Below are 24,564 nucleotides of genomic sequence, written 5' to 3' on the forward strand. Positions count from 1 at the left end.
GTGAGTTATGTTCCAGACTGGATGTTTAGTACTTTGTGTTATTATAGATGTGATTGTGAATGAGGTTTTTCTTACTTCTGGAACAGAACCAGGAGTTAAAGCTTCACTTCAGCTCTTTATAAAGCCGGATGTGGTTTGGCTCGTTGGTGTTTAACCTCCATGTTTGCTTCCATCTCTGCGGTTTTGAGGTCTGACTTCACAACTCGGAGAGAATCACATCAGGGTTTGTGTGTCTTTCTGTCTGTTTGACCTTTTCTGTATCTCTCTGTCAATCCAGGTTGGAGAGAAGGTGGATCCTCTGGCACGAGTTTATGAAAGAACACGCTCACCTGGACGCTTGGCTGCAATTGGCTGAGCAGGCCGTCAGTTCGCCAAACTCCGCCCATGTTACCTACGTCACTGCCAAGGAAGAGCTGAGGAAGTTTGAGGTGAGGAGAAATTAAATAGAATAGAACCATGTAGCACCTCATCGTTAAAGGAAATATCGAGTTTTTACTTTTCTATCTTCACAAAGATCAAGAAATGCAATGTTAGTGTGTAAGATTTAGGGGGATCTATTGGCAGAAATGGAATATCCCTCCTGATATTCTAATTTATTATTCATATTATTAAACTACTACAAGTATAATCTCTGAGATTGTTTGTTTCATTCATTTATTGGTTTATGTCTCGTTCATATTGAGACCTAAAAAATTAGTTAGCACTCTGTCTCGCTCCTCAAAATTTGTTCTTTTATTGCCCATTTTGCTGAACATATTCTTCTTGTATTTTGATTGAAGTTTGTTTTAAGTTTGACTGATACCAGTCATAAATATCAGGACTAAAACTTTGACTGTTGAAAATTAGCCAGCTCGTTAACACTGGCACTTTTACAGAAATGTTAATTAATGTGTGTTATTCTTATAAAATAAATAATCTTGCTTCCTGTTACAGTTAAAGGTAAATAAATACTAGACAGTGTGTTTGTGTGACACTCTTTGACTCTTTGTTTGTGTGTTCAGAGGCTGCGTTGTGAGGCGGGATCTCGACTCGTCCAGCTGGACAGTCTGACGCGGAGGAATCGAACGCTGACTCGGCTTTTTCAGGGTGTCATGAAGGCTCGGGCGTTGGCGTCGACGAGGGAGTGTGGCGCAAGATGGGACGATGTGAACGCCAAACTGGAATCCATCACAGGACAACTGAAGGTGATAATGATACCAAAACTACTGATGCTGTTAAATCTGCAGAGATTGGTTGTTATATAATTACAGTTTTGAGACTGATGGTTTCCTTTTACCATTAATTTATGGTTTATTTTCTGACCTCAGATTTTAATCTTAAAAACATATTTCTTTGTTTTGCTGCTGCAGCAACTGTAGGTTCTGCTGTAAACATGTTCTGTAACAAACAGTTACAAGTCGTCTGCAAAGAGCAGGAATTTTTTTAGTGAACTGACTTAAGCTGCACTGATTAATATTAATTTCTTGGAAAAATCATTCTTTGCCAAATAAAATAAAAAAGCCTGTCCATAAAGCATCCAAAAATTACATTTTTCATCTTGGACTACGTCTTTATCAATTAGCATATTCAGTGTAAATGTAACGAAAAGTAGAGCTGCAACTATTAGTCAATTAATTGATTTATTGATTTACAATGTTGATAATAATTGTGTTGGTCTTTAAAGCAAAAATGCCAAATATTTGCTAGTTTCAGACTCTCAAATGTGAGAATGAACCGAATATCTTCAGGTTTTGGGTTGTTGGTTGGACAAAAAAAGACATTTGCAGACCTCGGTTTTCGCTGTGGGGAAACTATAACTGACATTTTTCATTATTTATTGACATTTTATAGACAAATGATTCATTGAGAAAACAATCGCCAGATTAATCAATAATAAAAATAATCATTAGTTGCAGCCCTGATGAGAACTGTGACCAGTTAGCTTTGAGTGAAGATAATTTGCTTCAAAAGAAAGTGTAGAAGTTGATTTTGTTACGTAAAAAACTTTGAATTTTTACTTTGAATAATTACTGAAGCTTTTACAAACCGAGGTGAATAATTTGAGGCTTTCACTCTCAGCTCTTCGTCTCAGAGTGGGAGGGGTTTGAGGTGGAGCGGGAGGATCTTGCTCTCTGGTTGGCTGACCTGGACTTCCGTCTGAGTGAAGTAGAACACCTGACAGGAAACACCTGCGAAAAGCTGAGACGGCTGCAGGTGTGTGTGTTATATAACCAAATGCATCTCTTACAATCTCTCTTATACCTCATGTACTGTATATTTATTTTCTGTCTCTTTGTGTATGTGTGTGTGTGTGTGTGCAGTCATTCCAGCAGTGTGTGTGCGTGAACTCGAGCCGCATTAACGCCCTTCTGCAGCGCGGCGAGGCGTTGATCCAGCGCAGCGAGCCGACTGACGCTCAGCACGTCGAGAGCCAGCTGCTGGAGCTGCTGCGGTGCTGCAGCCACGTCTACAACAACATCGCACGGACGCACACCCGACTGCTCAGCATGAGACTGGTACACATACACACACACATGTATACGCAGTAAATACACACACATACATATATAGACAGCAAACATACACATGGTAACAACTAAAATAAATGGATTACTAAGGATACAAAACACCTGTTTGAGCTCAGAAACAGCTGGACTGTCTTATAACACAAATACACACTTAGAGACGGGGATCTTAACCTACAAACCTATAAATATTCACTGTCATCGAAGTCACAGGATATCTAAAAGTACTAAGTCACACCACCTGGATTTATTGTTTTAGTCTCACCTGTGATTTAATATCTCACTTCCATAAAGTTTATGGACTTGCAAGAGTCAGAATTTTTAAAAAGAAAGGTTGAAATCAAAGCAGCAGCTGCTGAAATATCCCGATTTAAGTCCCTCGTAAAGGTGCAACGATTAGTCGTTAATGGATTAGTTGATTGACCGAAAATGAATCTGCAGCTATTTTGATAATTTAATAATCATTTTAGTAATTTTTAAAGAAAAATGACAAAAATTTAAAACTTTCAGCTTCTTAAATGAGATAGTTTTAAACTTTTATGAGTGATACATGATAATAAACTGAATATTTTGGGTTTTGGACTGTTGACAAAACAAACACAACAAAGACATTATAACGAGCATTTTTTACTGTTTTCTCATATTTTATTGACAAAACGTGAGGAAAATAATTGTCAGTTGCAGCCCCTAGTTCCCAGTATGGGTCAAGCTTCAAAAATAATGGATCCTACGAGTCCCATAATAATAATAGCATCTCTCCTTTTAAATATCCTCATCTTTCAAACTCCATGCATCCAGTTTACAACACAAAGTCTATTTATTTTCTCAAGCTTCAGGAAGCTGTTTATTATTCACACATCTTTTAAAAAAAAACTTTCTCCTCCAATAAATAGATCTTATTAAAACACAATCATTGTGCTGTTTAATGCCTGTTGTTTATCGTTACATTTGGGGGTTTTTTATATGTGGAGGACTGTTACTGTTACTGTTACTATGTCTAAATCATATGTTTCATGACAGTTTGCCTCCTCTTCCTCCTACAGGTGTTTGAGGATGACTGGATTCTGTCTCAGGCTACAGACTCCGGTTGTCCTTCAGAGTCTTTATTAGAGGAAGAGGGAGCGCTTGATAAACCCAACCTGGACCTCCCTGTAAATTCAAACCATCCTAAAGGTGAACCAGCATATTAAACATTTAATTAAGGGTGTTAGACCAATCAGAAATGTACAATCTGTGGCAAAAATGTCATTGAGTAGTCATCAAAATCGTTTGTCCATCTTTTCCTTCAGATTTCAGCCAATCAGCTAACCCTCAGCTCGCCTTCTCCTCCGGCTCGCCCTCATCGCTTCACCTCCCTCCTCCTCCCCCCTCGCCGTCCTCTCCTTCCCATGAGCACCTGGGGCTCGAGTGGGACCCCTCGGTCGATATCGGACGATCCGTCTCCTGCGACGACGCCGACTCTTCGTATTTCAGCACCAGCACAGGTAGGAAGTGAGGAGGAGTCTTTGTGTCTGCACAGGGATCGATTATTTCACTGCTGTTACATCACAGATTCAACACCATGTTTACCGGATTGCAGCAGTTAAGCCTGAAGGTCTACAGCAATCTGAATTTAATTTGCTGTCCTCTGTTTGGCTGACTGTGTCCTCTGTCACTCGAGTTGTTAATGAAATTCCTCAAAATAAGAAACAAACAAAACACACACACAGTCCACCTCTTCACTGTTACAAACCTGCCATTTTTCCTGTGTGAACATACCATCAAATTTACTCTCAGTGCAGGACTGAGACTTTAGACTCTTTCTAAACTTGTGTACAAGTTGGGAGAAGGTCTAAGTTCGGTTCAGGCTCAAGAGATTCATATATGGTACTGGAGCTCAAAAATCAGAGAATTAATGCAAGTAAATTGATTTTATTTATTTATTGATTTATTGAATGGGACAGTGTGCAGTTTGAAACATTAAAGATGCACTGCACCAGAGTTAGCTTCAAGCTTATTTGCATCTGTAGTCCCCGACAAAAAACATACAACAGCACAACAACAAACAGTAAAAAGCAAACCCCCTCCCCCAAAAAAACAAACAAAAAAATCCACACAGAACACACCATACAAAATACATCACATAGACCCACAATGTCAATTAGAAATAATGTAAACTAAACTCAGCTGTGTGACTCAGTGGTCTTTAGTACATGGTTCAGTCTGGTCTTGAATGCATTGATAGAACTACGGTTCTTCATATCATCAGGTAGGACGTTCCACTGAGTTGTGGCTGTCACACAGAAAGCTGACGGCCCAAATGCAGTACGATGAAATGGTCTGGTCCAATCTTGGATAGAAGATATTCTGGAGGATCTAATAGAATTTACTGAGCGAGTGAACACAGTCACATAGTGGAGGAGGACAAACCATTTAAAATTTTATAAACTTGGCACAAATTTGAGAATAATCTAAAATTGTCAAAGCTCAGTAAATTGTATTTCTCCAGAACCCAACAGTGATGGAAATGCATTGGCGTTTTGTCCAGAGTTTGTTTGTATAAGGACTCAAGAGGTTTTATGGCTGTTTCTCCAACCTGCCCCCAACATGTGATGCAATAAGACATATGGGAAAGAATCATAGCTACATAAATATCTTGGCTGCGTTGAATGTAATACCATGGATGATACAGTTTGTGTGTGTGTGTAGGTCTGTGTCACAGAGACGGCCTGAAGAGGCGGAGCTACCTCAGTTCCCTCGGCTCTCAGTCTGACATCAGCAATGACGTCACCAACCAGGAGGCAGACCTGGTGAGTTACAGCAGCCTCGATGGTACATTTATTTACACGTGAGGTGGAAAAAAAAATCATTCCCTAAATTAATTACTTAAAGAACTTCAGTACAAAGACAAGAGGTTGTGATATGTAGCACAACAAGTCAAGCTCTGTAAACACTTTCCATTGGCTCTGTGCCCTCAGTATTTAAAACAGCCATTATTAAACCGCTGCTTAAAAAAACCTTATATGTATAAGTTTGGTGTACCCCAGGGATCAGTCTTTGGCCCTATACTATTTTCTATCTACGTACTTCCCTTTGGTGACATCATTTGCATATATGGTATTAATTTTCATACCAATGCTGACGATAGACTCCTATATTTACCTGTAAAGCTAAATTTAGACTCCTAAAATTTAGAGGCTCTTTGCTCTTAAATGCTGATAAAACTGAGTTGGTAGTTGTTGGACCAGCCAAATATGGGCATTTGTATGAGAATTAGAGTGTTAACATTGATGGCTGTATTATTTTTGAAAGCTCAACCATCAAAAACCCTGCAGTGATTTTTTTTTTTTTTTTTCATTTTTCATTCCTATCTCATATCAAGGCTATAACCAAGACAACATTTTTCATCTTAGTAATACTGCCAAAATCTGGTGCAGCTAGAAAAACAGAAAATTGGACCAAATAACGCCCATACTGGCCTCTCTTTACTGGTTACCAGTGCAAGCTAGAGCTTTTTTTTTAACTTATAAGGCCTTGCATGACCTTTCACCACCTTGCCTATGTGATCTAATTATACCATGTACACTGGCACGCCCTCTTCGCCCTTCAGTTTACAAAAAAATGTTGGTTTTGGATACACATACAGTACTTGTTAGTAGATCAGTACATTGTCGGTTTGGTTCTGCACATGAAAAATGGAGAATTTACAGCTTTATCCTTTTAAATTTTAAGATATTTACAAACATGATGTGTAGGATGACTCCAAAGATGTCGCATCAGGTCCAAATTTGAACAAAACCATGTGGTGTTTTTCTTGTTATTTCACTCTCTCCTTTCTGTTGTTCTGGCCTGACCCAGATGCTGCATGGCCCAGAGGCTTTGACTGTCTGTCTGTCTGTCTGTCTGTCTGTGTCTCACTCACACAGACACTCACTCTCACTCTCTCTCTCTCTTTCAGTCATTTATGTTCAGATACACCAGCTCTCCTAAAAATGTTCTCCATCGCTGGGTGTCAGCTTTATGAGCTGGTTACAACAGCTCACCTCCTCCTCTACTGATTTATTGATGAAGCTGCAGGATGTGGCACCTCTATATGTTGTTGGGTACATCAGTCTCCCTTTTTTTTTTTTTTTTAGGTTTATTTTGGCAAGACAAGGGAAGGGAGAAAGGGCGTTTGCCAGCGAGAGAGAAACTGAAGGAACTAAAATAAACACAGACGGGCAGAAATCGTCACAGTATCCTCCTGCTAGTATGCAGCCCCCCCCCCCTCCCCCCCTCCCCTCTCTGTGTATCTCTTGTCTCTTTCTCTGTCTGTTTCACACAAATACCCACACTCACTGTTGCACTGCTGATGAACCTCAAAGCCCAATGGGGGGAAAGAAACGACCAGAGAGAGAGACACACGTACAACTGCATTAGCATCTGATTACTGATTGCTGCAGCGTCCCCAACAAAGACCTCAGATTGTGTGCGTGTACCCTCTTGTCATCTCACAGGGACTTTTATTTAGATTTTTTTTTGTGTGTGTCGGTGATGAACTCATGACGACGTGATGTCTGCATGCCTTCTCCGCGGGCTCGTCGAGGCGATGTCTGGCCGGAGGACTTGATGTGGTTGTACTTCATTAAATCTATAACCGCGTAGCCTCGCCTGCGGGTGCATGAATGTGACTCAAAACATGTGCCTGCAGAGTTTTGTGTGTGTACCCCCCCCCCACCCCCCCCCCCGTCCTCCACCGCCCACTATGTGCCCTAAATGGAGAAAATTTTGGCTACGTCAGTTTTCAGCTCCGTCAATTTCAGGCTTTGCCGCTCCGGTTTAGACTCACTGTTTTGAAAACAAAGCACAGAGGCCAACTGGCCCTGCTTTTGGACAATATTTCTTTTTTGGCTTTGCATTTTTGAGATGATGCATAGCTTCCTTTGTCATTTGCCAAGAAATACCACCTGTTGTTTGTTTTTATTTTCTAGCTTCCAGGAAGCCATCACTGGTTTCAGCTCTTACGTGCTGCAGATAATAATTAATTGAAATAAAGATGGAGGCAATTTTTTTATTGTGCTGTTTAAATGATCTTGTTGAGGATCAAACTTCAACTTTAACCTGTTTTGGTGCTTTTGACCATATCACATGAGCTTCCTCAGCAGATGAAGTTTGTCTAGTTGTCGTGTATCCGAGCTCCAGAATGAACCTTGAACTGCAGGTCTTTAAAGTGCTCAAAAGAAAACAGAAAGTTGAGCGACTGTAACGCCATTAACCACCGGCCATCTGCTGATGAAGGTCATGTCTTATGATCAAAAGCTCTTGGACAACTCCCAAATGGAACTAGTGGTGAGATTGTTTCCTCAAAGTATGTGTTTGTTGTCTGGAGATCTGTAGTTGTAGTTGTTAGAGGTGTCCCGAATCTGAGAACTGAAGTTTGGTTGCTGACGAGCGTTTAATTAATGAATTAAATTTGACAACAAGACAACAAGCAAACACACGTTTTATGACGAGGAAAATGTCACACCAACACTTTTTTGCATCACTCCTTTTGGGATCATAATTTTGTGCTTCCCTTTTCTGTAAATAGTTGCAGCCTCTAGGAGTTTGTGTTTTCAGCTTTTTGAAGCTTCTTTGTACGCAGAGCGGTTAGTCGTCCTCTTTTTGAATTCTGCTCGTAAAGCTTTTAATTCAGATTCAAGCTTGAGCTGAGATGCAAATTCTTTTGTTTTTTATTGTAGCAACAAAAGATATAATGGAGCTTCTGATAAATGCTTCGGCAGCTTTTCACTACATCGCTGTGTCAGCATCTACTTGATAATTTTCTTTAATATAAACATTCATTTGCATCACTCAGGATTCAGATGTAACGCCTCTTTAAAGATTGTTTATATGGAGGGGAAGATTTTCCTAAAACCACTGAGAATTATGGTGTTAATTTCATAATTTCTTGACATTTCTTTGAATGCTCAAGTACATATTTTGGAAGGAGATTAAATCAAAAACATTTTTAAAGGTGTATTAACATATTTGATTTGGAAACTTCATGTGAGATGATGAAGTCAGTAAATTTCGACTTTTTCGAGACTTTTATCAGCTGGATCCTCTGAATGTCGGAGATACAGAGTGAAGGAGCTGGATGGATGATGATCATTTATTGTGTTTATTATCTGTTTACCACACAGCGACGGGAGGGATGGCGTGACCGTGGTCATCGTGGTCTCTTCTCATCGGTCGCAACCGAGGAAGGCGGGTCTCGGCTCCTCTCCGAGGATCAGTGGGTGACCTCGACTCCTGACGGACGGGACGGTGAGCCGGTCAGCTTTGACGGCGGGCGTGTGAGGGCGTGGTTGGGAGTCCAGAGCCCCGCCCCTCCAGATAGAGAAACTTCCTGCTGTAAAGCCGTGCAGACTGACAGGGAGGTGAAGGTGAGGTCGCTTTCATTCAACAATAAAGCTTGACCAAAAGATTTTAAATGAAATGCTGCTCAATTTTTAATTTAGGCTGTTTAAAAGGGACAGTGCAGAGTAATAAACCCTGAAAAACAACATTTTAAATCTAATTCAATTGAGTATTTTCATATTTATATTGGGAAACTATAAAAAATATGATCATAGATTTCAGTATTTAGTCCAGAGTAAGATATCTAAAGGTCACATTACCATGAAATCTGCTGTAGTTATTATTCCTGGTCCCGAGTGGATGAATCCTAATGATTTGAATGACCCCGTGACCTTTCCTTTAGTGCCACCCTCAGGATAAACTCTCCATTTTTAGCTCCACTCATCATAAGAAGTCTAAATTTAACCACTAGTCATGTTGTCATTTCATTTTGTTTTGACATTCTGTGGTGAAAAGAACCAAAAACCGACGATGAATCGGTGTTTTGTATCCCAAATCTTCCTGTCCTCTGTGCCATAGAGCTCCGTTGTTGTCCAAAAAAAAAAAACTCATCAATGAGCCACACTGTTGTGCTGGATGACACCCTCCTTCATCACCATGAACACACACACACACACACACACACACACACACACACACACTGTAGTTTATTTTGACCTCGTCCCCCACACACACACACACACACACACACACACACACACACACACACACACACACACACACACACACACACACACACACACACCATCCTGCTGCCAGAAATACTCACTGGAGCACCAGCACGTCTTCAGTAGGAACCAGTGAGCTCGGAGCTGAGAACCACAGACCAACACGTCGTTGGTTTTGGACTTTTTATGGGATTTGTTGACAATAATAATAAAAAAAAAAATTGAATGTCACTTTTTTTTTTTTTTTTGCTGAGCTTGTTTTCTTGTGGAGTTCAGCAGTAACATTCAGCACATGGCATCACATGAACATCATCTGTGTGTGTGTGTGTGTGTGTGTGTGTGTGTGTGTGTGAAACCTCCTGACCTGAGTCTTTCATTCTTTGACATTCTCACGTAGTCACATACTCGCTCTATCTCGCTCTCTCTCTCTCTCTTTCTCTCTCTCTCACACACACACCGACCAATAAATAAAATGAGCGGCTGACCTTGTGGCGACCAACGTTTTTTATGGGAGCATATTGACGACAAAAGAACTGAACGAGCTCAAAACAAATATGAGCTCTATTCAGTCTGCAGCACAACAATAGAGAGTGTTGAAAGTATGAAATATCAATCATGCAGTTAATTGCTTCTGTCTCTCAGATTCCACTTTTTTTTTAGACCAGCAAGCTTCAACATATTACAAATCAGGTTGGAGGTTAGGTAGTTAAATTCAATTAGACTCTGAAAATTGCTCCATGATAGCTTAAAAAGTATATCTGACATCATATGGAGTTTGATTTTTACTAATTTAATAACACATTTAGATGCAGCATGGCTTTACAGATGGCACCACCTTCAGACTGAAACATCTCAAACTATTGGATGTATTGCAGTGAAATTGTGTATAGACAGGATGAGTTATAATCATTTCGGTGACTTTTTCATCTTCCATCATCAGATCAAAGTTTTAATTTGTACAATACTCTGTGTAATGATTTAAAATACCTGCAAACTTATCATCCAAACCTACCGTCAGCCTCAGACGTACTTTGTGTTTGGTGTTTATTAGCAAAATGATAATGAATTTGAAAGTGGATGGAGGAATCTAATGGGATGATATTTCATTATCGGGTCGTATTAATCATAATAATCGCTCTGCTCTCGGTGTGATGTTGCACTCTGCTAATTCAGACTGTAACTGCAAACGTTTGTGCAAATCTTCTTTATGCACTCACACAGTAGAAAATATCTGTGCAAATCTTTTTTTTTAGTTTGTTCACAAAATGATCTCCTTACAAATTCAAAAATTAAATGTATTTGTTCAGACAAAGTTTTTACACAATCAAACATTTGAATGCATTCATACAAAATGTTTTCACACTTTCAGATCAACAAATCTCTCCTCGCTCGCTCTCAAAATGTTGACTTGCAGACTGAACAGGGCTCAAATTTGTTCACTTTCTTGTCATTAATTTACTTCCCTACTTTTTCTCCTTGGATGGGGAAGTGAGTCCCCGCAATGTGTGTATTTAGAAACAAGAGTTGTGTCCTCACAAGGTCATTAACACAGGATCTGTACACACAGACGTATAGTATCACTGTGTGTTATCTTTCTAAAGTAAAGATAAGTTCCAGCAAACACACACTCTCACACTGAGTGATGTCGTCTCCCCGAAGACGCTCCATCAACATTCATAATCATCAGCTTTTACTTTTTCTCTGAATTCACAGATTCATCCACCTTTTTTGTAAAGATGGATTCCTGAATAACCGTCCTCTATCCTCCCTCTGTTTTCTCTCTCCATTAGACTTCATCGGCCTCAGCTTTCATTTTCTCTCCCTCTCTCTTTCTCGCTCTCTCTCATTACCGGTGAAAGCGTCTATTTATTCTCCTATTTCTCCGTCTCATCCGCCGCTCCTTGGGCCCGCCGAATGAATCCATAAAGTCTTGATATATGAGTCGAGTCTGGCTGCACTTTAACTGTCGCCATAAAAACAGGAGAGAAACATGTCGACTTCTTCCTCTCCTCAGCTGTTTTTCCTCTGTCAGTTACAGTTAACTGGAAGAAAAGTTGGTGGATGAGTTTCTCAGGGTCAAATCTGATGACAAAGCGTGTTTGTGTGTGTGTGTGTGTTGTAATTGGAGAGGTTTTATGTACATTCATTTGCAGTATGTTAGTTTGACTGAACGTGTGTTTGTGCCTAATAGAATTGGCACTTTCTAATGGAAGTTCATTACTGACAAGGAGTATTGAGTGAGGATGAAACAAATTGGAGCAGAAATCAACCTGTAAGTCCAAATTTGAGAGCAGTGAAGTAGAGAAACAAGAGTTTAATCAATGTTTTGGAGCAGCTTGTATACAAACTGAGGGCAGAGCAAGTTCTGCTGGATTTGAGCTTGAAGTTCTGACTTTGCCTTCTGCTTCTCAATGTGCTTCATCAGAGTTTAGGTGAAGTGGCACCATTTTGAAAGGGCAACTGAGCACAGATGAGAGGCGTCTCCTGAGCTTAGTTTGTCGTGTGTGTGTGTGTGTGTGTGTGTGTGTGTGTAGTCTTGAAAACAATCCAAAATCCAAAGAGAATCAATTAACTTTTATCTGATACTGTGTTTCACAGACCAAACACAATCGGTGGAGTCACCACAATGTAAGCGAAAAAAAAGACTTGTTTTTTATTTCCCCAAATTGTGACATCAACGGCCGAAGAGCAAAACCTCTGATCTGAAAAATGCACTTTTTTGAGAAAACTACTTTCTTGTAGAATGCTATTTGTTAAGGATACTCAATAAATAATACATTGTTTTTGGACTATATTATTATATTATGTGTTAACAATACCAACTAGGTATTAATGCCTCACAAAGTGCAGATAGGAGCTTTTACACTTTGTGCAAGTTGGAAGAGGTTCAGCGAAACGATGCTTTAAATTAAGTTAATAATTCAAATTAAATTAAACATAAAATTAAGTTTGTTTTCAGATAAAAAGATGTAGTAAATGTAATAGTTACTACATTGTTGTATACTAGGGTCAGAACTCCTTAAATTCAGTGTATTTGCTTCCTTGTTCACTGGAAATGAATGTTCAGTGATTGTGTAACTCGTACTGTAGCCTCTCTACACATCCAGGGATTCTACGCTGTGTTTTTGTTTTGTTGTGTGACTTTTCTGTCACAACGAAGGGAGCAGCCTTCCTTGTTCTCATCATCCAAAGTGAAATCTGCCAATCAGAAAATTCTGCAGATAGGTGGTTTTGCGCTTTGGCCATCGATATCACAACTTGATATCAATAAGAATTGTGTCACAAAACATATTCATGTCATGCTGGCTCATGCAGAGCAACTACAATCAGCAAGTGATAAAATACCTTATTTTTGTATGTTTGGCACCACTAATACACTGCATGTATCCCTCCTCTGTTGCTCTTTATTAGGTTTCTTCCATTTTCTCCCTGTTAAAAGGTTTTTCATGAGTTTTTTTCATATTTTATAATTGAGGGCACACCAGTAGGTATCATAATCAAGAAATATTAAACTTATTGAAATATTGCGACAATAGGCCAACTCAGTGTGAGTCCTGGAGGCACCTGTGAGGTACTTCCATATTGGCTCTGTTGAAGAAAATCACTCAAGGCCTTGTTCAAAGTTTGCTGTCGTGGAAGTGGTTTTAATAGCATTCTGGAAATGCTATTAAAGTGAGCTCTACCCTAAGATCAAACAATTGGTAACCAAAAGGTAGGGAGGGGAGGAAGGGCATTTGCATACAAGATCAAGGCAGCATAGTAAGGGAGGGGGACTCTCAGGTAGGTGAAATCAAGGGGGCAAAAACAGGAGGGGGTGCTGCATTCAGGCAGGATCAAAAAGGTCAAATCAGCAGGGGTCAAAGGCAGGAAAGACAGTTGGCAGTGGTAGTCGCTGCTTGGTTTGCACCAAACTACATGGTAATGTAGTAATAAAGAAGTTCTGGCATTAACACAATGACAGACATGAATTGTGGCTAAATGTTTGAAATCTGATCTCACCATTTTTTTTTTTTCTGCAACCCATTTTAAGATTTCAAACATAACGTCTTCGTATTGTCTTTGTGTTTTATGTTACAGTACTACCTGGATGAAAGCCACGTCGATCAACCCGACCAGCTGCGTCCTCATGTCATTGACGGCCAAAGTCACCATGATGACACACAAAAGCCTTTTCTTAGCCCCTCCCCTTCACCGTCACATGACCTAAAAGCTACACCTGATTGGATGTGGCATCAGTATCAATCAAATCTACAGGTGAGTTGATGGTGAGGTTCAGTTATCTTGCCTTTGGATAAACAAGATAAATTGGTGCTGTTGTTGAAAGTAAAGTTTTTCAGTAATACAGTGTTGAGGCTGCCAGAGGATTTCATCTTTTCATAGTAATATTAAAGTGTCAAAAAAATATAGTATTGATTTATTGGTGGAAACTTTAAACACACAGCCCCTTTTAATAAGTAGTAGTAATAATAAGTAGTTTCACAAGACCTCAGGGGAGAAATAAACTCTGTGCGTACAGATATTTACGAGCGTCTGATATATTCTTAAAGTTTTCATGTGAAAACTAAGAAATGTTGCCTCAAACCACTGAGGATGAACAAAAGTTCTCTGTTCTTCAGGCTGAAGAAGAGCCGTCCTGTTATGAAGAAGCTGAGCGACTTCTCTCCGAACAAAGGTGAGAAAACACAGAAACCCTCTTGAGTTGTAGTACACAGATGGAGCGATAAAGGATATAGATCAGCTGTAATTTGCAGGATATTTCTAAAACCACAGAGATAAGGGGAACAGTGTCCTTTATGTCTTTAAAAAAATTGCATGTTAAAGCACGTAAGGTCAATGGCTGACAAACACTTCTTTGATTGGGTAATTAGATGAGCAATTTAACTTCTCAGGTAGCGTTCGGTGTTTTGTCCTGGTCCATCCTTACTGGTCTGTTTTTGACAGATCTACCCTTGTCTGTGAGGGATATGTATACTTTATAATATCTATGGAGTGTCCATTCACAAATCAACACACGATCTCTGTTTAATTGAGCCAAATATTCTATTTGAATGATGTAATACTGACTTGCATCAAGATGCTGCGCAGTCTGTTTAATCAGTTTCATCAATGAGTAGAAGTGAAAACTGTCTAATAACTTTATTCTGCCGCGGTTTCCAGATTAAACTCACTGAAATAAGTAATAACTGCTTATAAAGTCAATTAACTAAACTGTAGCCCAGAATTTGTCTCTGTTGTACCTGTTATTAATACCAAGTTACTTATCTTTCAAGGAAACTACAGACCTATAAAATTAAGCATCACAGTTTTATTACGCAACATGAAGGTCTAAATACTGTTTCAAAGTCTTCTCCATGATCCCAGGAATACAATTCTGTTGGAGAATAATGAATCCTTTTTTAAAGAGTCTAAAAATACTGTAAAAAAAAAAATACCCACAACGTGTGAGTTATTAATTGTAGAAGACAGCAATGGAAGACCTGGCACAAGTAAGAGTTCAGGGTCGGCACAGTCCAGTCAGAGGCCCAAAAGGACATCCAGCCCATTAAAGCACTTAAGCTGGAGCAACTTTGCTCCACTGCTGCATTGTGATAATTTATATTCTCTCATCCTGCACAATTTGGCTGTGTTGTCTACCAATTCTTGCCAGTTGCTGAGAAATTGTATGGTCCTTTTAGTTTCTTATCACAGACTCTTCAAATACTAATGAGTATGTTGTGTATGAGTTCATGTTTGTTGGTCGAACAAGCGTTCTCCACTGTCCTTCTTTTTTAAAGTTCGATTTATCTGCTCCATACAGATGCAGCAGTAAAATGGTTGGTGTTATAGTTGTCCACTTCACTGGTCACAATCGACTGCGCTGCCAGCAAACCCTGAAAGTGTTATTACAATGGATACAGTGGAAAAAGTTCCAGCCAACCACAGTCCTCCATTTGTCGCCCAAATGTAGATTTTTTTCCAGCTCCAGTAACCAGTAAGACAGTTGGTCTTAACACCGCCACAGTTAGGGTTTCTAAACATGTTGAGCAGACCGTCGAGACACTAACACCTCCTCCTGTTCCCCCTCCTCCACAGTGTGACTCCGAGCAGGAGGGCTCCCTCGTCCCTGCTCTCCCCAGCACTCCTCTACCTCCTTCTGGCTGCAGCTCTGGCTCTGTTGGTTTGTCTGATCTGGGGCTTCCTGGAGCCTCCGTGCCACCGTAGCAGCAGGATGCCGCGTAGCCTCCACCTGGCGCTGAGATACGTCAACGGACCACCACCAACCTGAAGACCATCTAGAGACTTTCAGATAGTTTGGACAAGGCACTTTCTTCTGGCAAAAATTAGCTTAATAACAGCATGACAGAAATCTTCAGGGAGAGAAAAAAGTGGGATACTAAGGCCTTGAATCAGGGGCGTCAAACATACCTCCAGGACCACCATACAGCAGTTCTGGATTGTTTTTCTGCTCATTTTCCATTGTTAATTTCCATTGTTAGCAGGGATTTCTGGCACAACTTGACTTATTTCCAAGGTGCATGCAGAAGGAAAGTAGTCGGAAGACGTCAAAACTCCAGCAACACTTAATGCCTTTCAGCTTTTGGCCTTCATGAACCTTAGATGACCCTGATGAAACACATTGGTTTTACAATAAAATTGTCGTTGTGTTGCTGGAGTTTTGACCTCTTCAGACTTATTTCCATTGTTAGCCATGTAACAAATTACAAATTAAGCTCCTTCACAGGGTAAATTTTGGTTGCTGTGTTGGTCTAGTGTAAGAATTATTAATAGTTAATGGGTTGTAATTAACAAACCACAAGAGGGTGCTGGAGGTTTCACTGGCTAGCTTACAGCAGCTTTGATTAAATCTGAAGTTTGTTTAATATTTTTAAACTCTCCCTGAAAGCTGGAAACGTGGGTAACAAGGCTATTATTCCACCAAGAGACAAAACCAAATCAGATTGCCTTCAATACATCCAAATAAGCTCAATTTCAATATATTGTTCCAGAATCTCGTCTTTCTCTATTCTAGCTTTTGATCTGAGCTCAGTTCTTTCCTGTAATTCTCAATATGAGCCGTCTGTTAAATGAACACAGTGTAAACATTGTGTTTCTTAGAATTTAAATATGTCCTTGTCACCTAGAAAGTGCTGTTAAGCCAACATGAAAACATGTCTTGTTACATCAGGTACTGAACTATATTTATTCAGTTTGAGCCCATGCCTTAATGAAAAAAAACATAACTATAGCAGAATGTATGCTAACGGAAAGTTGTAATAAATATGTAATGATATATCTTTATTTACCTGAGATTTTTGGTCGATAGCATTCGTGACTGCCTTACTCACCAGACTAATGCTACGTTGTTGTAGCATTAGCTGGTTAGATGTCCACCTTAATTCAAAGTTGTAAATCTGATATGGTTGGTTGTAATTCCAACGTTTAAGAAGTCAAGCTTGGAAAAACCAAAGAAGAAATCTGGATGCTGTTTTTTGTTAAATGTAAAACCCTGATTCCACAGCAGCGGCTAGGCTAATACTGTTAGCTAGTTAGTGCAGAAAATGGCAACTGTAAGAGTACGTTTAGATCACATGTTGCAAGAAAGTTGAATGTCTTTAGAGAATTAATAATTTTATAACAGTGTTAGCTTGAATACCAATATGTTAGTTAGTTAGGAGTTTAGTGTTGAAAAACAGTACAATACAGGATAATTGACAATACGGGATTATTTTTGAAAAAATCACAGCGTTTCTTACCCATAGGTCTGACTTGTAGGGCTCTTTAAGGGCTATTTATTTCCAATTTTCCTGATTGGAAATCTTAATCAGCGAGTTCTGGGTGTTGTTGAAACGCAGCGTTAGCGCTGTAGGGAGGTGATCTAACAGACCTTTATGACCCACCATGTTGTTCATAAAACCTTCTAACATGTTTTGGGTATTATATTTAATGAAACATAGTCATAGTTTTGACATGAAAAGATTTACTGCCTTGCTTACATGTCTTTTATATATGTGCTAGTAAACTAACATGCAAGATGTAGCTAACAAGCTAGCTTTTTGACTTTCTGTAAATAACTATGTAACGACTTGCCATTCATGTCAATATTATGAAGTATTTTGTACTTTATCTATCAATCACTAACTGCCTTGTTAAAGCATGATAGCACTTGCATTAATAATCCACTGGGATCTTTTGTAACAAGCTGTATATTGACTGTGCAAAATCACATATTCTACACATGACTGTTATTTTCTAAAGCAACTATTTTCTAAAGCATTTTCTCTGTATTTTTCTCCTCTATTTTGAGGCCAGATTATTTTCCTGGAAATCAATTACGGCTATTTTTATCAAAGTGAAATTGTTCTTTGGTAAAATGGTACATACTCTAAAAATAAATCTGCACTTGTAAATGCATTACCATGTAACAATAACACAACTTTGACTACAGTGACTAAAGATGTGATGATGAAGTCTCTGCAAGCTGATTTTTTCAAAGAAATAAACAAACCGTGAAGAGCTGGAAGGAAGTAAATCAATCGAACAACTGGTGGATGACTTAGAAAATGATGGCAGGGATGTAAAGTTTATCTGATGTATTGAATGGGCTACAACATAAAACAAGCTGTTATGGTGGTTTGAAAGCAAAGTGTGATTTATCTTTGATGTGCTCTTGCTGTGGAAGACTGATTTTTATGTTTTTACTGTCCACTAACAGTGTCAATATGTGTTACAGTTTAATGAAGGTGCCGCCTGCTTTATTTTGTGTTTTATGTGACGCTGAAGTGTTTTTGTTAATCAGCATCATGTCCTAGCTCTAAAAGAGGGTCTGTTTCATTCATCAACCATATGGATTTTCTTTGTATTACATCCTGCTCGCTGTGTGAGGCGGTTTGCCAAAGCTTGACCTTTGACCTCAGGCTCTCTCACAGACAAAAAAATAGGCTAAAGACCCAGCAGGGTGTGGGATTAGGATGGTAGACTGGACTCAAAAAAAAAGTGTTTTGTCACTAGATCATTGGATATATTCTCTTTAAGAGGATAATATATTGTGAATTTATTTTGTTACGTTGATCCAGTAGCTTGTCAGAGCTGCATGTGTGACTTAAAACAGAAATGTCTGACTTTCTCAGGGGAAGATGTCAGTCCAGGTTCCCTACAAATACAATTTCAGAAGGATCAAAGTATCAGCCCTGCTGTCGGCAGGCTGCATGACAATAATGAAGATGATGTGTGTCTTAAGGCCTTTGAAAAAGGGAACTTAGTGAGTCATCTGCCATCTAAAATGTATTTGTTTTTTGTTAAAAAATGTTTAATATTTCAAAATCAGATGATTACATCCAATCAAATGTTCATTTTTTACACAAGTGTCTGAATATAACAAATAAAATGAATTGTAAGTAACATTTTTACTTTCTTGATAAGTCATTTAGTCACTTTTGTGTGTATTTTGTCTGATTGCAACACCTGCTTCTTAAGTTTCTTCCATATATAAGAAGTCTCAGTGAAAAGCATTTGAGAGTGGAGATTCATTGGTAGGTATGCTGTATGATCTATTCATGTGCAATACTGGTATTGGAAAAAGTCCCTAAACAGAGGTTTGTTGGAGGATGAGCTGCTTTTTTTTACGTTGTTTTTTTTTTTTTTAGCTCACACTCCAAACATAAAAGTGTAAAATCCAGGGACCAGATGTATAAATTATGCATATTCACAAAAGCAACATGCATGCACAGTTTTCCCACACATAACCTTGTAAATATAAAAGCAGAATATACACATCTCACACATACTTCAGACCACATGTTCACATGGTTTTCTAGAGCGTTTCAAGGGTAATATGACACGGTGAAGAAAGAAACATTAGGTTAAAGATAGAATCCAAATATTATTTCTTTAGACTGTTTGCCAGTTTTACTGACTGCAGATTTATACATTTGTTTGATATTCTAGCAATATTTTATAATTTTTTTAAATTTTTTATTTTACAACAGTAAAAGACTGTAAAAATGCAGGTAATGTCTACAGTAAATATCTGTATTTTTAAAAAAAGTTTTTTTTTTACTGTTTGATAGTAAGTGTTTGGCAACTTTTGCTTCCTGACTTACCATTTTCTTACTATTTATTTATTTATTTATTTATCTTTTTTTTTTTTTTTACATTAAATTTAAAGTTTTGGTTTAACAGAAAACAGAAAGTTGCCTTTATTTTACATTCAGTAATAGGATGTGTATTTTTTTGTATTTTTACATAGAATTCAATGTAATTTAACATTCAAGACCATTAAGTAATTGAATAATTCTGTTAAAAAAAACAAAAAAACTATTAATTTACAAATTACAGCCTTTATTTTATGGTGAATATTTTTAATAAAAATAATTTACTGTGTTTTTATGGCATTTACACTTAATTTAGAAAAAAAACCCTGTAAAATAATACAGTAAATTTCTGTGAGATAACTTTTGTTTGGTACTGTACAGGTAGGTAATTACTTTTTTGTGATCACTTTGTAAAGTCTGTTTCAAAGTCAAACTTAAACATGATAAAAAAAAATATATATATACTCACGGTAAGTCAAACTTTTTAAACAAATTTAGTTTCCTGGCAGAAATGGACTTCCATAATACACTCCTGCAATTAATGTTTGCTTTAAAAAAAAAAAAAAAAAAAAAAAAATCATGACGTCATCTTTCCTCACTTTATCATTACATGAACAAATGTTAGCATTAAACATTTAAATGATGTCACTGAATGTTTTGCAGAACCATCTTTTATTAATGTTCCTGTCTGCCAGTAGGTTGGTTTGGCTGCACATGGTTTGGTAAAAGCATTCATATTATATTTTAATTTAAACACTCACACAGATTCAGATTTTATTGCCAGTGTAAAAGTTTTAAACTTTTGTAACAGTGACTACTTCAGTTTTCTCAATTTACAGAATAACACAGTGGTTTCAGTTTTGAATATTAAACGTCTGTCTGCAGGTTAAATCTATGGAGGACACCATGTAATGTTCAAGAGCTGTGCACTCAGTGTTGTTCCTGCAGGTAAGGGAAGGGAAGAGGTGTGTGTGTGTGTGTGTGTGTGTGAGTAAGTGAATGACGGCAAGTTTTACATTTACGTGTCTTACAGCAGATTTGCATGCTGGATCTCATGCTGTGCTCACGTGCCTGAAGAACGTTGAGTCACTGCTAATACATTTAGCAGGGATTAACGGTGCAGAACAAGCAGCCTGCGCATGTGTGTGTAGCCATGTTCAGTAAGAGCGCAGTGGGAAGTAGAGCTGGGCCATGTATCAATATTATATCAATATGGAGATATGAGACTAGACTAGACAATATTTAAAGGCTGCATTACAGTAAAGTGATGTAATTTAATTTTCTGAATTTACCAGACTGTTCTAGCTCTTCTATTATTTGCCTTTTCCCACTTAGTCATTATATTATCATTACTGGTGATTATTTATCATAATTCTCATTGTGTAAATATATTGTGAAAGCACCAATAGTCATCCCTACAATACTGTTGCAATATTGATATCAAGGTATTTTGCCCAGCCCTAATGGGAAGTCATTCTCATTATTTGTCAGTAGGAGGTTTGTGGGCGCTGATGTGTGTATGAGCTACACACACACACATCATTATAACTACCAATAAAAATGTAACAATGGTTGGAAAATCCTTTGTGTGTGTGTGTGCAGAGACAAATTTTATGAAAAGGCAAGGCATGCAACTGCTTGGGGCTCCCCCGAGGGCTGATTCACACTGTCTCAAAATGTGAGAATCCCTCCTTAACTGCAGTACCATTACAGTGACAACCAGTAATGGGAAACTCCCAGTAGCATCTTGACTCCAGCTGCAACGCTGTCTTGTTCCATCCTAAAAAACCAGTTGACACAATAACATCTGGAGATATTTGGAGCTTTTTGCTGAGCAGATCAGTTAGATATAATGTAGGGAGGAATAATACAAGCAAAAACAATGATGATGATGTCTGATGAAGAGCTGCAGACGACCAGCACACCTCCAACAGATGCCCTGCCGTGTAATGGAAAAACACTTACACCTCCACTCCAGTCATGGCTTGGTGTAATTACCCCCAAAACACTGGAAAAATGCCAGAAAGTTAGCGGAACAGAGCAGTGAACTTCTTTATATGGAGCAGATGACCATATAAAGAAATTGGTCACCAGCTGACATCAGCTCGGGCTGAAAGTGGAAAAAAACATTAGAAATCGAGCGTTCAGAGCAGTTTGAAGCTGCTGCTTTTCCCTCACATGGATTACTTCTACATACATTTACCTCATTACCTCATTGACACCTTGGCTGTGTTTCATATGAACATCTGATATTATAACATTATATACACACACATGACTACAAGATAACAAGGAAAAGCATAAAAAGTCCCCTTTAAGTAATTCAAATGGAATAAATAAAAAAAGATGATACATCAATAAGGCGATAAGGAATATTTAACCCTCCTGTTGTCCTCGGGTCAAATTTGACCCATTTTCAAATGTTTTTTATATCACAAATATGGATTTCTTTCATCTAATTGCCTATAAATCACATGGATGGTTCCATATCACACACTTTGCAAGTAAAAGTAATCACTACCTTCATTGAATTTTAGGTGTTTTATTAAAATTTATAGCATCTGTGGACTTTTGTCCTCCGGAGACAAAATTGACCCGGGAGAAAGTTGCATGGTCGATGGGAAGACAACAGGAGGGTTACAGGTTCATACTTTGTGAATATGCTGTTGCTGCTCAGTATTATAGGAGTTTATCTTGTGAGTCAGCTGGATTCGTCAGTGTGAATCCATCTTGTCAGGTTTTGAGTTATGTGCTTGTGTCCTACGAGGATTCTCTCGTGATCTCGTGAATCCAGCTGCTGCCGTACAAGGTAAGACGGTGATAGACAGATGGTTCATCCAATCACCTGCCAAGTAGTTTTTTTTGAAAGTGCATGCCCTTTTTTCCCCCCCAAACAGTTTCCAAGGACAATTTCTCAGATGGTTCTGTGTAACAAGCCATCTGGCACGTCAGGTTATCATAGAGTAGCTATTTCTTATCTCTCCACAGGAACGCTGGTGAAATTCCTATCAACATAAAAAAAGGGAACAAGACCCCCCTCCAGGTCCTGGTCCTGGTTAATGCAAGTTCATTGCATCCTAATGGTGTTGGTGAGATATGCCATGCCTTCTAAAAATCATCATGATTATATGTTCTGTTATTTTTTCTTATCAGGTCCATTTAGCAACAGCAACAACACCGTCCATAACTATGGAGTTTATTATTTATTATTATTATTTATTATTATTACTGTTAAGTAGTCAGATAAGATAATTACATTTGTTTTTTCTGCTAACATTAGTGTGAAAAATGTTTAGGCCAGATATTGATGAACTCTGATTTCACAATATGAGGTTTGTTCCCAAAGAGAAATAACTTTTTATAGAGTTTTAAGTCATTTGTTATTTATATATATTTTTAAAATATATTTATATACTTTACTTTATACCTTTAAGTTTTTTACATTAATCTTATTTCTTAAATATTTAACTATGTTTTTATTGTAACTGAGGAGTTTATTACGTTTGTTTTTTGCTATTAATATATAAACACTTTTTGATTAATATTTGATTATTTAATAGGTGTTTTGGGGAACGTAACGGCAATGAAAGTCGGTCAAAAGAGCCCTGTGGGATTTTCTGCCCGAGGCCCCAATCAGACTGTGTGTGTGTGTGTGTGTGTGTGTGTGTGTGTGTGTGTGTGTCACGATGAAGAGACTGAGGGGGCTCTGTTAAAAATTGCGAGGGGGGCAATTTTTTCATAAAACAATATTAATTGATTTAACCATGCAATAGCCTCAGAAAGGCTACGTAACGACATAAGGCTACTGTTTCAAAGTCAAAGAACACATTTATTAATCAGAGCACTCACAGAAGAACGTAGCTCTCTCTAGCAGAGCGCTAAATATTATATGATTCTCATATATATAAAATATGAACTATTCTCTGTCAAAATCAGAAACAGCTGTTTGCAGCTTGCATCTCTCTCTCTCTCTCTCGCTGACTGTCCCCTCACTTCCCTGTCGTTTCCCCCTCTCTCTGTGGATTGGTACAACGGGGGGGAAATAAAAATAGGGCCGAAAGTTCTATTTATAACCACGAAAAGCAAACAGGCGAAGAAACTGAACTAAGTGACGTGTTCTGTCTGTCTATTTATCTCCACTCTGTTACATTACTATGGACAGTGTGGTCCTAGTAGGCACCTATGCTAATCATATTAAATAATAGTGTCTATGCTATCAGTCCAGTGCAACCTAGTCAGGCAGGGCAGGAAGGTGTAGGAGCGGCCCCCCACCTTGATTTAGACAGCCATCAGCTCCTGGAGGATTCTGGGTAATTCTCCCCATGGCCACAATGCCTCAGATAGATGGAGATAACTACCATCACTGAATTTGAATGTTTATTTTATTTGATAGGGACGATGCAATTTAAAATCGTTCCAATAAAGAGCATGAAACTGATGAGTTTATAGCTATTGCTAATTCTCAACTCTTGTCCATGTGGTGCCAACTTGGATGTTTGGTGTGTCAGAGTACCACGTCTGTGGTGCTTGCAGGCTGGGAGGATAGGACCTAAAGGAAGTCCTTCCAGAAATGGTCTGCAATCAGCTGACTGTGCCTCCATCTCCTTCTGCTGAGAAGCTCCGACTGTGGGTTCACTACTTGCAGCCATAAGCAAGGTGTTCAGGGTGACACGGCGACGTCAGACGGCACATATCCTAAGGGCTTTGAGTTGAGGATCTCTTCAACTTTGATGAGTACAGCCCTCAGGACCTCTTCAGTGACAGTCTGGACTCCAAGTGTAACTTGGACTTGGAAGGCTTGTTTGAGGGGCCTGATCTCTCTCTCTCCCAGCAGCCACCAAAGTGGGGTACGCTTGGTGGATTGAAGGAGAATCTGATTTGTCGGGGAACAAGCTGGGTTTGAAGCTCTGGCTGGAAGGAGGCAAAGGCTTCCTTTAGCTTTTGTTCTCTTCCTCGGAAATT

At 38.7% G+C, this 24,564-nt stretch overlaps 1 protein-coding gene across 1 annotated transcript in view; it reads left to right on the plus strand.

The window, feature by feature from the left end:
- The window catches only part of si:ch211-137a8.2 (uncharacterized protein LOC777613 homolog), a 38,717-nt gene extending 20,222 nt beyond the window's left edge, over window positions 1–18,495 (plus strand). Inside the window, exons 3-13 of the mRNA XM_044355228.1 lie at window positions 278–428; window positions 1,002–1,184; window positions 2,059–2,193; window positions 2,301–2,495; window positions 3,548–3,677; window positions 3,794–3,988; window positions 5,193–5,293; window positions 8,648–8,890; window positions 13,610–13,786; window positions 14,149–14,204; window positions 15,605–18,495. Coding sequence (XP_044211163.1) covers window positions 278–428; window positions 1,002–1,184; window positions 2,059–2,193; window positions 2,301–2,495; window positions 3,548–3,677; window positions 3,794–3,988; window positions 5,193–5,293; window positions 8,648–8,890; window positions 13,610–13,786; window positions 14,149–14,204; window positions 15,605–15,797 — 1,759 coding nt within the window. The 3' untranslated portion in view covers window positions 15,798–18,495. The remainder of the gene's footprint in view (window positions 1–277; window positions 429–1,001; window positions 1,185–2,058; window positions 2,194–2,300; window positions 2,496–3,547; window positions 3,678–3,793; window positions 3,989–5,192; window positions 5,294–8,647; window positions 8,891–13,609; window positions 13,787–14,148; window positions 14,205–15,604) is intronic.
- The last annotated feature ends 6,069 nt before the right edge of the window (window positions 18,496–24,564 follow it).

Source organism: Thunnus albacares, chromosome 6 (assembly GCF_914725855.1).
Source record: "Thunnus albacares chromosome 6, fThuAlb1.1, whole genome shotgun sequence".
In the NCBI taxonomy this organism is placed as follows: domain Eukaryota; kingdom Metazoa; phylum Chordata; class Actinopteri; order Scombriformes; family Scombridae; genus Thunnus; species Thunnus albacares.